This window comes from Phodopus roborovskii, unplaced genomic scaffold (genome assembly GCF_943737965.1).
Source record: "Phodopus roborovskii unplaced genomic scaffold, PHOROB, whole genome shotgun sequence".
In the NCBI taxonomy this organism is placed as follows: domain Eukaryota; kingdom Metazoa; phylum Chordata; class Mammalia; order Rodentia; family Cricetidae; genus Phodopus; species Phodopus roborovskii.
The window spans coordinates 933,152-946,136 of NW_026126459.1; the positions used below are offsets into that span (position 1 = coordinate 933,152).

The 12,985-nt window shown below is 44.7% G+C and overlaps 1 protein-coding gene across 2 annotated transcripts; it reads left to right on the forward strand.

Moving 5' to 3' along the window:
• The first annotated feature begins 417 nt into the window (after window positions 1–417).
• Znf707 (zinc finger protein 707) lies at window positions 418–11,145 on the forward strand. Of its 2 annotated transcripts, none has more exons than XM_051189150.1 (4): window positions 418–602; window positions 8,017–8,173; window positions 8,518–8,631; window positions 9,581–11,145. In XM_051189150.1, the coding sequence occupies exons 1-4, from the start codon at window positions 498–500 to the stop codon at window positions 10,414–10,416; spliced, it is 1,212 nt and encodes a 403-aa protein (XP_051045107.1). In that variant the 5' UTR covers window positions 418–497; the 3' UTR covers window positions 10,417–11,145. The 2 variants fall into 2 exon arrangements, with proteins under 2 accessions (XP_051045107.1, XP_051045108.1); XM_051189151.1 differs by having other exon boundaries at window positions 545–602; window positions 8,014–8,173.
• Window positions 11,146–12,985: the final 1,840 nt, after the last annotated feature.

Below are 12,985 nucleotides of genomic sequence, written 5' to 3' on the forward strand. Positions count from 1 at the left end.
GTAAGTTATTTCTCCCTGAATAAGCATCTATTCAGCCTGTTCCCCCCATCCTTATTATTCCACGATAACAAACAACAACAACAAAAACCCAAAAACCTCCTAGAGGGCTCAGGAGCACTACAAAGCAGCCAGCCTCCACGATGGAGGGACAGCAGGACAAGGGCAAGCAAGTGAAGCACACAGGTGTACATCAAATTGGTAAACGTCTCTAAGGGCCGGGCTTCCGGAGGGCGGGCCTTCTGGGGAAGCTCAGCGCAAACGACTTCCCGTAGTTTCATGGCGTTGACCATTGAGTAGCAGCTCCTAGAGTTGCCGGAAGCTGCTTCTGGCGTAATTCCGCTAGAGAGTTGAAGTTAGGGCGGCGAGCAATCGGACCGAGAACTGAAGGAAGCTCGGCAGTTGTCTGTTGCCAGTTTGGCGTGCAGGTCTGGGTTACCCTGCTCTGTGCCACCGTGCTTGTGCTCAAAGCCGAGCCCGGCACCTCCTGTAGCCTACAGATGCTCCCATATGTTGCTGCCGCTGCTCCCCTGGATGCTCGACGCGAGCAGTGCTTCCGACGGGGCAGCGCTCCTCTCGGGCGGGCTCACCACGTGGCCCCTTCGGTGAGTCAGAACCGCTCCCCACAGTCCCCGGCTTCGAGCCCACCTGGATCCCCACGGCGCTCGCGCTTGGGTTTCCTTCTCTCTGGTACCGCACTGGGGCAGCCCTCTGTGCTCCTGTCCTCCAGGGTTGCAGTCTTCTGTTTTTTGGGTGGACTTTCCCACTCCCCTACTCTCAGGCCTCGAAACCCAGCCAGGCTCGTGGCACCAGTTCAGGTGTTCCGATCAAGGGCAAAGGTCTTTTAATCAACCAGAGTTTGAGGTTGGCAGTCACTACCCGGACCTGAGTTACCCGAGCTCCAGTTCAGGTCTTCCAGTTGTGTCCCAACTTGTGGCCTTGCATGTGGTTTATAGATAAGAATGCAGACCAGGGCGTTTGTAGAAAATGACTAGTCATGTCACAATGTCACAAGGTTGAATGTCCCTAAGCACAACTTTAATGATATCTGTTAAAAATAATTTACATGTTATAGACAGGATCTCACTTTTGTAGTCTGGCTGGCCTCCAACTAGTGTCTGACCCCTTTATCTCTGTCTCCTGAATGCGAGGATACGGCTTATTTTTACCCTTATAAAATTTTTTCCTCTCTTTACCGTTAGTTTATAGAAGTTATTCTGAACATTACTAGTTCTTTGGCAGTTTTGTTGGCTCCACTGAGTTTTGTTGCTTTGATTTGTTTTATTTGGCTTGCTTTTTAAACATCCCAAACTGTCTTTGACATAGCTGTGTAGGCAAAGTAGGTGTAATGGTTGATTTCTCAACTTGACACAATCTAGCATCGTTTGGAAGAATGTGTGTGTGAGGGATCTTAAGCTTAGACTGGCCTCTAGGCATGTCTGTGGGGCATTGCCTTGATTGGCTTGATGGGCAGACACAGGTTTGTGGCCATGAACTCTGGAAAATGGGTGAAAGCAAGCTTGAGTTGTAAACATTTTATTTGTTCATTCTTCCTGCATTTGACTATGATGTGGCTAGCTATCTTGAACTCTCCTGCCTTGACTTCCCCACACAATGAACTGCTACTTGGAATTGTAAGCTAAATTAATGGAATTTTATCACAGCAGCAGAATGATACTGGGACACCTGGCCTTGAACTCTGTTTTTGAGATTGGGTAGCTATAGAGAACATCTATTGCCCTGGCTGTCCTGAAATCAATCTTTAGACCAGGCTGGCCTCCAACTCAGAGATTGCATCCTGAGTGCAGGGACCAAGGGTATGTGCCACCACTGCCCAACCCAGCCTTCAATTTAATTTTTCAATTAATTTAATTTTAAAGAGTTTTTGTTTGCTTAGAGACAGGGTCTTACTGTATGGCTTTGGCTGGCCCAGAAATAGTTGAATAGATCAGCTTGGCAGCTCTCACTGCTTCTGCCTTCCAAATCTTGGGATTAGAGGTGTGTACATGGCTCAGAGGTTGAGTTCTTGCTGCTTCCCAGAGGGACCCAGCTTGTAAGGTGTGTACCACAATACCAGCATAACCCAACTTTATTTTCATCAGTGCTTTGAACTCAAAAAATCCACCTGTCTCTGCCTCCTAAGTGTGGGGATTAAAGGTGTGCACCACCACCGACCAGTGGACATGGCGTTCTTAATTGGTTAGCTGAGTGGAAATATCCACCCTGAATGTGGTAACCCCATTTTACTAACTGGACCCTGGATCAAGTGAAAAGGAGAGGCAGCTGAGCACAAACAAACTTGGGTGTGGTTCAAATTCTAGTGAGTATAGTGTCCCCTTTTCTTTTGCTAGAGAGAGCTAACACTCTGATTGCAGTACACCTAGTTAGTACTATGTTGTCCTTAATACAGAATCAAGATTATCTCACTTTCTTGATAGCAAATGGATGATCTGAAAGAAAGGTCATGCTATACCTGTAGCCAAAAAGCAGCACCTAATGATGGTTCATTTTCTTTCTTTCTGTTTTGGTTTTGTTTTTTTTGTTTCTCTGTATAGTTCTGGCTGTCCTGGAACTCACTCTGTAGACCAAGCTGGCCTCAACTTCAGAGATCCACCTGCCTCTGCCTCTTGAGTGCTGGGATTAAAGGTGATCACCACTATGACTCCATATTTCATTTTCAAATGGCACAGGACCAGCATGGTGAGGATGCTTTCTGCTTCAGTGGCTGTAACAAAAGGAGCTCAAGGGAAGAAGGGTTTGTTTAGACTCATAGTTTGAAATGACACAGCCCATTGTGGAGGTAGGAGTGTGAACTGCAGCTGGACAGGAGGCAGAGAAGTAATGCTGATGGTCTTTTCCTTTCCATGAGACTAGAACCACACCCATGGGATGAGAATCCATACATTCAGGGTTGGTTAGACTTCTGTGGAAAAACCCTCACAAACATCTACAGGGGTGTGTCTCGTTGCAACGAAGGCCTAAACCCCAAAGGGCCTGGAATGAAGGACAGAAGACACAAGAAACCAGCAGCAAGACAGATCAAGATGCAAAATTTTTTTCTGAAGCATGTTAGGTGGGAAGCTAGGTAAGGTGGGAAATCAGAGTGGGGGATGTCATTGCCTGGTAACTGGACCACCTGGTGTTCTTCATTATAGTTCACTAAAGGTCAGCAGGACATGCAGATAAGCAAGTTGTTAGCAAGGGAAGAGGTCTTGGGAGTTGCTAAATAACTGCATAAGGAGGGATTACCTAACTGCATTCCTGTAAGCCCTAAATTCAGGGAGTTGGGGAGGGAGAGAAAGTAGATTGGGACTCAAGGTAGTTATCTTCTAACTCAATTGGGCTATTCTAAGAAAAAGCTGGCAATCTCTTAAGACTTATGCCACTATCACTCCAGGCAATTCCTCCCTTTTTTCCAAGTAAGAAGGTGGGCTATTGACATTATCTCACCATAAGTGGGAGCAGAGATCCTGGTCCCCTTAGATGGTTATGGGACATAAATCCTGAAGCAAGCTAACCCAGCCTTTGCAGGTGAGATTGTTCAGGCCTGCCTCAATGCCTTTTTGAAGAGGGAAGGGTTTTTCTGTCGACCTTCATGCAACCAGGTATACTCCCATGAAGCCCAGGCGCCTTTAGTGGCCTCTCCATTGCACTCATACAAGGCTCACCTCTGTAGGAGATGTTTTAGTTTTGTCAATAGGAGAAGGAGGCTTCCCTGGGAAGTGGCCCCCTTGGTTGTGGGTTGTGACCTTCTAAAGACTCACCCGGACCACTATCTTCGAGGTCAAGCCTGTGATAGTGTACTTGGATGGGCTTTGCTGTCAGGGAGTCATTTGTTGGTGGATAAAGCCAGTTAACCGCTTAATGGCCCTGAGGGCCAAAGGCAAGCAGAATTATGAAGCCAGCAAGGGGTCCTAAAATGGAAGGGATTTCGGATTGTAAGCCAGAGTGAGGCTGAGGGCCAATTTTGGAACCAGCCTAGTTCCTGCTCTCACTGTTTCCTTCTGTTTTACTAGCCCTTCTCTGACCTTGGCCATACTATCTCTTTTCACTCCTGTGTGATCTGTATAGAAGCAACATTCCTCCTTGAGGGCTGCACAAATTCCTCCTTGTTGTAAAAACAATAGGTCTAAACCTCACCTGTTTTGGAGGAATACCTCTGAAGGGGGTGGGGGAAGATAATTATGCTCCTGCAGTCTCCAGTCCTGGTTTCCTCTGTTCCATACATCTTATCAAACGGTCTGGCATCCACTGGACCTCATTTTCTTCCTGCAAGAAAACAGAAACATGCCCTTGACTCCATATTAGGACAGGTTCAGACCTTTTCATAGTCTAGTGCCAGAATCTGTCCACTGCAGATTGCTCATGGACATTCAAAAAATTTAAAATGAAGAGTGTGTGATTTAATGTATCATGTGGAGACTGGGGCCACTACTCCCTTCTCCTTATTAGTTGTATTTTCAAAGAACTATGAGTATGCCTTGCCCTTGACGGTAATAAAGAATGCCTGTTATGTGTTCAATTTTCCATTGGGCACCAAATTGCTGGAAATGCTTTACTAGTATGTCCAGATCCATTGCCTGTCTTTATAATTCTTAGAACTCCTATGTAAGCAAAATATTTTATTTATTTATTTATTTTTGAGACAGGGTTTCTCTGTATTGCTTTTGGAGCCTGTCCTGGAACTAGCTCTGTAAACCAGGCTGGATTCAAACTCACAGAGATCCACCTGCCTCTGTCTCCTGAGTGCCCAACACCTGGCAAGCAAAACATTTTAAACAGTGACTTATCACATGCTTAATGGCTTCTCAAGTTTGTGCAGTAGCCATTAAGAAGCCTCAATACGTATTGACTGCCATGTGCACATATTTTAATCTGCCAAATTTGTAATATGAGTAAACGTCCATTTGCCATAAATGATTAGGAAGTAGGCCTCGGAGGATCTACTCCTATATTAGTTAGTTAAACATTGTGGGCATACATCATATTGTTTGACAGTTTGCCAAGCAGTCTCTCCAGTTAAACTAAACAGTTTTCTTAGACAATTACTATTTTGATGAAAGCTGTGTGACTGCAACCATTTTTGTCAGTCTATCAGCTGACTCATTACCTTCAGCCAGTGGGCGGGGAAGGTTTGAATGAGCTCTTATATGACCCACAAAGCACAGTGACTTTATTTGATGAATGACACTCTGAATTTGCTCAAACAGTAATTTAACCTGATGATTACTAGTTCCAATGTATGGAACTGTCTCTAAAACTTGAAGAGCTCTGAAAACATAATGAATATCAGTATATAAGTTAAATGAATAATTTATTAGAAGCTGAAAAACTATTGCAACAGCTTGTAACTCAACTATCTGAGCTGAAGGTGGATCTGTATTACATATTTTCCATCAATAACATAAGCTGTTTTTCCATTAGAAGAACCATCAGTAAAAACCAATATAGCATTTTTTTTTTACAACAGCCTATGAGCTGGAAACTGATTATCAATTTTTTCCAAAAACTGAGCAAAAGCAATTGTCCATGAATCACTGTTTTGAAATAACCAAAACCTTGCTGTTTTTGATATAGGGAACGTGTATTATGCTTGACTCCCTGCCAATATATCTCCTAGACTCCATAGGGCATTTTTGTACCATACAAGCTACTTACTGCTTTAACACTTTGGCTGGGGAAACAGGTAAGAGCAACCATAACAATGGTGTCACTTGCTGTAAGATAGAAGTTGAACTATGTTGTGTGGGAAGCACATAAGCCTCCCATGGTTTTGCATACTCTATAGCATATCTGCTGGTGCTGGATTGCATTCTCCAATTGTAGGAGAACTTATCTACCTTCTTTAGCTGTCTAAGTGAATTGGGATCATTATCTCCTTTCAGAATATCGCTTAAAGGTTTTAAATCGCCAGTAGATGCTTTTTTAAAAAGGATGTAACCATTGAATATTTCTCAATAACTTCTGAAAATCATTTAATGATCGAAAGCTATCTTTTCTAATTCTTAATTTTTGAGACCTAATTTCTTTAGGCTGTAACATACGTCCCAAATACTTTTGAAAATTCTTTTTGTAATCTGACCTGTAAAGCTTTCATTAGCTGATGTGGTCTCTTTTGCATTTCACTGACACCTTTCTAGGTGGGGCCTGACAGGGCTGCAGTTTCCTGAGGCTTCTTCTCAATAGCTTTTCTCAAATCTTACATTAACCTCCATTCTTTCAATTTCTTTTTTAACCACAAAAATAAGAGAATTTGTGTATTCTCTCCTCTGTTAAACTCTATTGAACCATCCATAGAGGCTCCTATGACTTCCAGGCCATGTTGACTTTGGCCATTTCCCACTGATCTGCTCGGGGGCCAGCCTTGGGAGGCACAGATTGCCAACTCTTCCAATTAAGACACTGACCTGATGTCTTTTATTTTGTATATCCCAAGCAAATTAAGTAGTACCTATTGTTGAGATTCACACATTCACAATCACACTTCAGACACGCAAGTGTGGCCACACCATACATATAGAACATACATAGATCTTTTAGCCCCCCTTTTCTCTAGGACAAGATTAGTTTGTTGAAGTAAGACATCCTTAATTGAAATCTCTTGTAATGTTTGTTTAGTTTTGTTTTTTCCTTTTGGTCTTTAAAACAGTTTCAGACAGGATGCATTAGTTTTTCCATACACTTGACTGGGCATTAGCCAAGGCAGCAGTTCCAAAGACTGCAGGCTTCTAGGTCTTGTCTTGCCTTTGCTCTCTGGGCCTGGGCTGGCCTGCTGCAGCTCATCTGTGGCTGTAGCTGCTTGAAAAGTAAACAACCACCATTGTAGCAACTCTGAGTTCTTGGCACCCACAAGTCCTGCTGATCTAGTGCATATGCTTCCCCGAGCCCTGGAGCAGCATGGGGGGGGTGGGGGCAGTAGGGCAGGGGATTTGTAAGGGTGGGAATTCTCCTTGAGGGTCTTTTCTCCCTCTTGGATAAGGGTTTGAATATCAGGATAATGGTTATAAGTTCTGAAGACCTCATTTTATGAGATTCCAGCAAGAGAAGGCGGAAACAGGGACCTTTTCTGGCCCAAAGGTTTGATAATAATACTTGATACAATTTCCAACTCTTTGTCATCTCTTTTTATCAGTGTTTCCCTCCTGGGGGAACCAGGGACAAATGTCCCCAATATAGTCTAAAAATCCCTTTAAATCCTTTTTCTTAACCCTTGTCGTGCCTTGAAAAGCCTATTTGACTCCACCAATCTTGTCTACTAAATGCCTGTCCCATGATAAATTTTACCTTGCTTTGCCTTCGCCTTGATTCCTTCGGATCTGTCTCAAGGATCTGTAGCAAGCCTGCCCTTAACCTCTTAGGTCGAGGTGGCTTAGTGCAGGGTTATATAGTGGTTAGGTGGGAAGCTAGGTAAGGCAAGGAGTCACAGTGGGGGAGATCATTGCCTGGTGTTCTTCATTGTAGGTCACTGAAGGTGAGCAGGACATGAAGATAAGCAAGTTGTTAGCAGGGGAAGAGGTCTTTGGAGTTGCTAAATAACTGCATAAGAAGGGGTTACCTAACTGCATTCCTGTAAGCCCTAAATTCTACTTCTCAGGAAGTTGGGGAGGAAGAGAAGGTAGATTGGGACTGAAGGAGCAATCTTCTAACTCAATGGGCTATTTTTTTTTTTTTTTTTTTTATTATGTATACAGTATTCTATCTGAATGTATCCCTACAGGTCAGAAGAAGGGAGAAAATCTCATTACAGATGGTTGTGAGCCACCATGTGGTTGCTAGGAATTGAACTCAGGACCTCTGGAATAGCAGTCAATGCTCTTAACCTCTGAGCCATCTCTCCAGCCCCCTCAATGGGCTATTCTAAGAAAAACTTGGCAATCTCTAAGGCTTATGTTCCCGGCATCTCCTAGGTGATTCTCAATGAATATTAGTCATTGCAGAGATCATTGCCCACCCTACCCCTTCTTCGTGTCCAGTGAACAGGCTTTACCATGCTTTTTCTGACTCATTCTTACTCAGTAGCAGGCAGTCCTGGAGCCATCTGTGTGTCAGATGCCAGTGACCTTCAGAGATGTGGCCCTGTACTTCTCCAGGGAAGAATGGGAGTGTCTCAGCCTTAGCCAGAGAGCCCTCTACCGGGATGTGATGCTAGAAAACTTCAAGAACTTCACTGAAGTGGGTAAGAGCTTATGTTAGTTTTTGGAGCTTGATAGGTGCTAGATAAGGTGCCATGAGCTGTGTCTGATCAAGGGCATCTCTTTTGGCTCCTCTGGAGGTATCCTGACATCTTTCCTCAAACCCCTAGGTCCCTGCAAAGGGCTTGGTATCAGCATGTATGTGTTCATGTTCAGGCAGGCATACTCCTTTCTCCCTCCTGTAAGCCTTTGTCTTCCTCATTTTTACTTCCAGCAGCTTCTCCAGGGGATCTGCAAGGGCTGATAGGGCTGCTGGGGTCATCTTGTGCTGCCCAGAGCTAGTCTGAGTCCTGGCCTAATCAGATACCATTTCTCACTTTTTGGAAAGGATACTATGGCCCTAGACCAGACCTTATTTCTCACCTGGAACAGTGGGATGAACCATGGATTGAAGATCAGGACAGACCTGAGTTTCTAGAAGCACAAAAAGGTATCTGCCCAGGTAAGCAGGATGGAAGGTGGGCTGCTCTTGGTTGGCTGTCCCATTTCCCCCACACTGATTAAGGCCACTTTTCATACATTTAGATAGACATTGGTAGAGAGTGGATGCAGAGCACCATTTTTTCCCCCTTAGATTATTTACTTACTATGTTCTATCTGCATGCATGCCAGAAGAGGGCATCAGGTCTCATTAAAAGATGGTGTGTGAGCCACCATTTAGTTGAATTCAAGGCCTGTGGAAGAACAGCCAGTGTTCATAATCCTGTGAGTCATCTCTCCATTCCACAGAGTGCCCTAATTAGGGACTTTGGGGGTACATGCGTGGCATACTTTTGCCACTAAGCTCTGTTGGGAAGCATGTGTACATGTGTCAGTGGGCCCTTGGTGGTGAGAAAAGGAGGCAGTGTCCTAGCACTGTGATTTGACTGGCGGCTGAGATTTGACTGATAGCCATTGACAGGGGAGAGAGAGAGGCTAACATGTTGCAGGTTTGTCATACCAGGGTGGGTTCTCTTGTTTGACAGGTGTTTGCTCATTATGTGGAGCCCAGCTGCAGAGTGTATCAGGCCTCTGCTTGCAGGAAGCTTATGGCTCAAAGGGTGGGTGGTTCTGATTTGCAGAGAGCTAGCTTTCAATACCTGCCCCAGATCTACCTCCATGGTAGGAACTGACACAAGTTTAATGAACACTTGTGATTTCTTTTGTGTCGGAGTACCAGGCCCTTTTCTTCTATCTGGGTCAGGTGAACACCAGGGTTCACCTTACGTCTTGTTAGTTTTAGCTCATCTGTGTACATGGAACACATTTGCTTCATAATTTTATGCCATTTTTTTCTTTGATTCCCTAAGGAGATTAAGTTGATTTGACACTTAATAGATTTTTCTTCATTCTTTGTTGGATAGCTGCTTATTCCTGGGCCAGTTCTGTGTAAATGTGTCTGTTCACCACAGGAGGCAGAAAGTCCATAGATCATAAGAGACCTGGTGACATGGTTTCAGCTCGTGAGAGGGCTCATTCTGGGACAAGAGCAGAGAGAGGGGCTACCTTGAAGAAGAGTGTTCTTCTCATACCCAGAGCCACCTCTGGGAAGAAAGTGGACAAACAGGAAGCTTTCCAGAACCATCTGTGTGGGAAATCCTGCAGGAAGCAGCTAGGCCTCAAGGAGCAGTGCAAGAGTGGTGCACAGGGACATCCCTTCATCTGTGGCACATGTGGGAAGGCACTGAGCTGCCACAGCCGCCTGGCTGCTCACCAGACAGTGCACACTGGAACTAGGTCCTTTGAGTGCTTTGAGTGTGGCCAGACATTCCGCTGGGTTTCAAACCTTCTTCGCCACCAGAAGAATCACACAAGTGAGAAGCCCTTCTGCTGTGAGCTATGTGGACAGGCCTTCAGCTTGAAGGACCGCTTGGCACAGCATCGCAAAATCCACACTGAACACCGTCCATATGTGTGCAATGACTGTGGGAAAGCCTTCAAACAGAAGTCAAACCTCCTCCGGCACAAACTTGTTCACACTGGGGAGAGGCCATTCTACTGTGACAATTGTGGGAAAACCTTTCGTACTAAAGAGAACCTCAGCCACCATCAGCGGATTCACAGTGGAGAGAAGCCCTACACCTGTGGCCAGTGTGGGAAGGCCTTCAGGTGGCCCAGGGGCTTCAGCATCCACCAGAGGCTGCACTTGAGGAAGAGATTCTATGAGTGTGAGCACTGTGGGAAGGGCTTCCGCCACCTGGGCTTTTTCACGCGGCATCAGAGGACTCACGGGCGTGGAGAAGTATAGATGCACTTGTGGGCAACTGGGCCTTCCCTGTTCTGGACCTTGGAAGAACTGCATCAGGTGCTCTCAAGCCTAGAAGCCATGTAGTCCTTGAATGAACTGTTTGTAGCTTCCCGAGTTAGCGGAAGTTCTGCCAGGAAATTAACACGGGGAAGGGGACCTGAAGTATGCAGTCAGAGTGGGTCACAGCTGTCCTTAGTGTCACTTGTGTGCACTTTCTCTTCTAGCTCTTTCGCCTTGTCTGTTTGTGGGAAGGAGGTTTGAGGCTTGAGCAGAAGTAAAGCTTACTCTTGGAGCTGGCAAGATGGCCCAGTGGGTAAAGCCACTGCTGCAAAGCCTAAGAACCCAAGTGTCCCAGGGACCCACATGGTCAGAGGAGAGAACCAAATGCCCTAAGTTGTTCTCTGACTTTCCACAGCACATGTGTGCATACAGACACATGATAGATACATAAATAAATGAAAATTAAAATCCTCTTCAACCTCAACAGATGGCCATAGAAACAAACACCCTTGTTAAAGGGCTATAAAAAGACCTGGATTCATACTAGGGTACCTAGTATTTGGGCATGTGTGGAAGCAGCAACAACAAATTGCACAGAAGCACATGGGTGGTAGAAGTTTGTTAAGATATCCTCATCACTCACCGTTTCCCTAGGAGCTTATTCAGCTAGAGATACTGGATCTTTAGTTGTATTTATTTGGTTTCATTAAAGTATAACTAGGTTATTTCCCATGGTGTGGGATCCCTGTGTTTTAAATCAGCATGTCAATTCACATTGATCACTACCACAATTTGAGCCAAATCTGAAGCAAGCTTATTTTTTTTTTTTTAAAGTTGGGTTGCATCCAAGAGCTGACCAGTTACTGCCTTCCTTTTAAGTTGTGATAAAGAGAGTAGCCCTGAATCTATCTCTTGGATCCCTTTTAAGGAGTAAAATAAATCAAGTCATGGTTTGGAAAAGGTCTTGTTCCTGGGAACAGAAAAACTCAACACTCATGGTAAATAGAAACATACTTTTAAATATACAGCAAAATGGTTCACAACATCAAAATGGAGTTGGGCAGGTTCCTCATTCTCCCAGGTGGATCTCATGTCTATATTCAGAATACAGGTCTGTATTCAGAAAAGAATCAAGGGATCAAGCACTTGTCTCATGGAAATCAGGTTATTCCTAGCTTTGTAGGTTATACTTTGAAAGAATTCCAGGAGTCTGGAGTGATAGTTTAGCCATTAAATGTATTGACTGCTCTTTCCAGTGAATCCAGGTTTAAATAACAGCACCCACATGACAGTTTACAGTAGTCTGTAACTCCAGTTCCAGGGGATAAAACACCCTATATAACATTTTCTTTGGGCCTCCAGCTCACAAAAAAATAGACTTATTAAAGCTGGGCTTATAATTTAGGCTTGTCTCACTAGCTCCTATAACTTAACTAATACATTTATACTAATTTGTGTTTTGCCTAGTGGCTATTTACCTCTCATCCATCTTGCACCTCCTATTTCCTGTTTGGAAGACCTGCCTGGCTATTGGCCATTCAGCTCTTTATTAAACCAATCAATCAGACAATACCTTGGCAAAGACACATCTTCACAGTGCACAAAAAGATTATTTGACAACTCTCTTCTATCTCTGGGCACCAGGCATGAATGTAGTATTCAGATGTATATGCAGTCAAAACCAGTTAGTTGCCTGATGGTAGTGTTGTTCAACTTTAATCCCAGCACTGAGGGGCAGAAGCATTGCTGTGATTTCAAGGCCAGGCTGGTCTACTGATTGAGTTCCAGGAAAATCAGAGCTACACAGAGAAACCCTGTTTCAAAGTTCCAGTTTAAAAAAAAAAAAAAAAATGGAAATAGAAAACAAAACCATCCTGAGTGAGGTAACCCAGTCTCAGAAAGACAAACATAATATGCAGTCATAAGCAAAGGATAATGAGACTACAATCCACAGCTCCAGGGAAGCTAGGTAACAAGGACCCTAAGGGACACATGGCTCACCCTAGGAAGAGAAATTAGATGAGATCTAAGGGATAATTTGAGTAGGGGGTAGGGGGGAGGGATACAGTGGAAGAACCAAGAAAAAGGTAATATAGTGCTACCACAATGGGGTTAGGACAAAACCTGGTGCTAGGTTAACTCCCAAGAATCTACAAGGATGACCTCTAGCTAAGACTCTCCTAGCTAGAGTGGATAGTGGAGAGGATGCCCAAACAGGCCTACCCTGGTAGTCAGATGGGTGAATGCCCCAACTATCATAGAGCCCTCATCCAGTAGGTGATGGAACCAGATGCCAAGATCTGGGGATCCAGTCAGAGGGAGGAGGGAATGTATGAATCAAGTTCATGGAAACACATGAATTCTACATAAACAGCTTTGGAGACTACAGGGAACCCTACTAGGCCCTCTGTATGTGGGAGACAGTTGTGAAGCTTGGACTACCTGAGGGTCCCCTGGCAGTGGGACCATGATACAAGCCTGGTACATGAGCCAGCTAGCTTGGAGCACATTCCCTATGGTGGGATGCTGTGCTCAGCCTTACTGCATAGGAGGGGCTTGGCCCTGCTCC

Coding starts and splice junctions, on each gene's coding strand:
- Znf707 (XM_051189150.1), top strand. CDS start 498: ATGCTCCCATATGTTGCTGCCGCTGCTCCCCTGGATGCTCGACGCGAG. Junction 603..8,016: donor CTCACCACGTGGCCCCTTCG/GTGAGTCAGAAC, acceptor CTTACTCAGTAG/CAGGCAGTCCTGGAGCCATC. Junction 8,632..9,580: donor ACAAAAAGGTATCTGCCCAG/GTAAGCAGGATG, acceptor TGTTCACCACAG/GAGGCAGAAAGTCCATAGAT.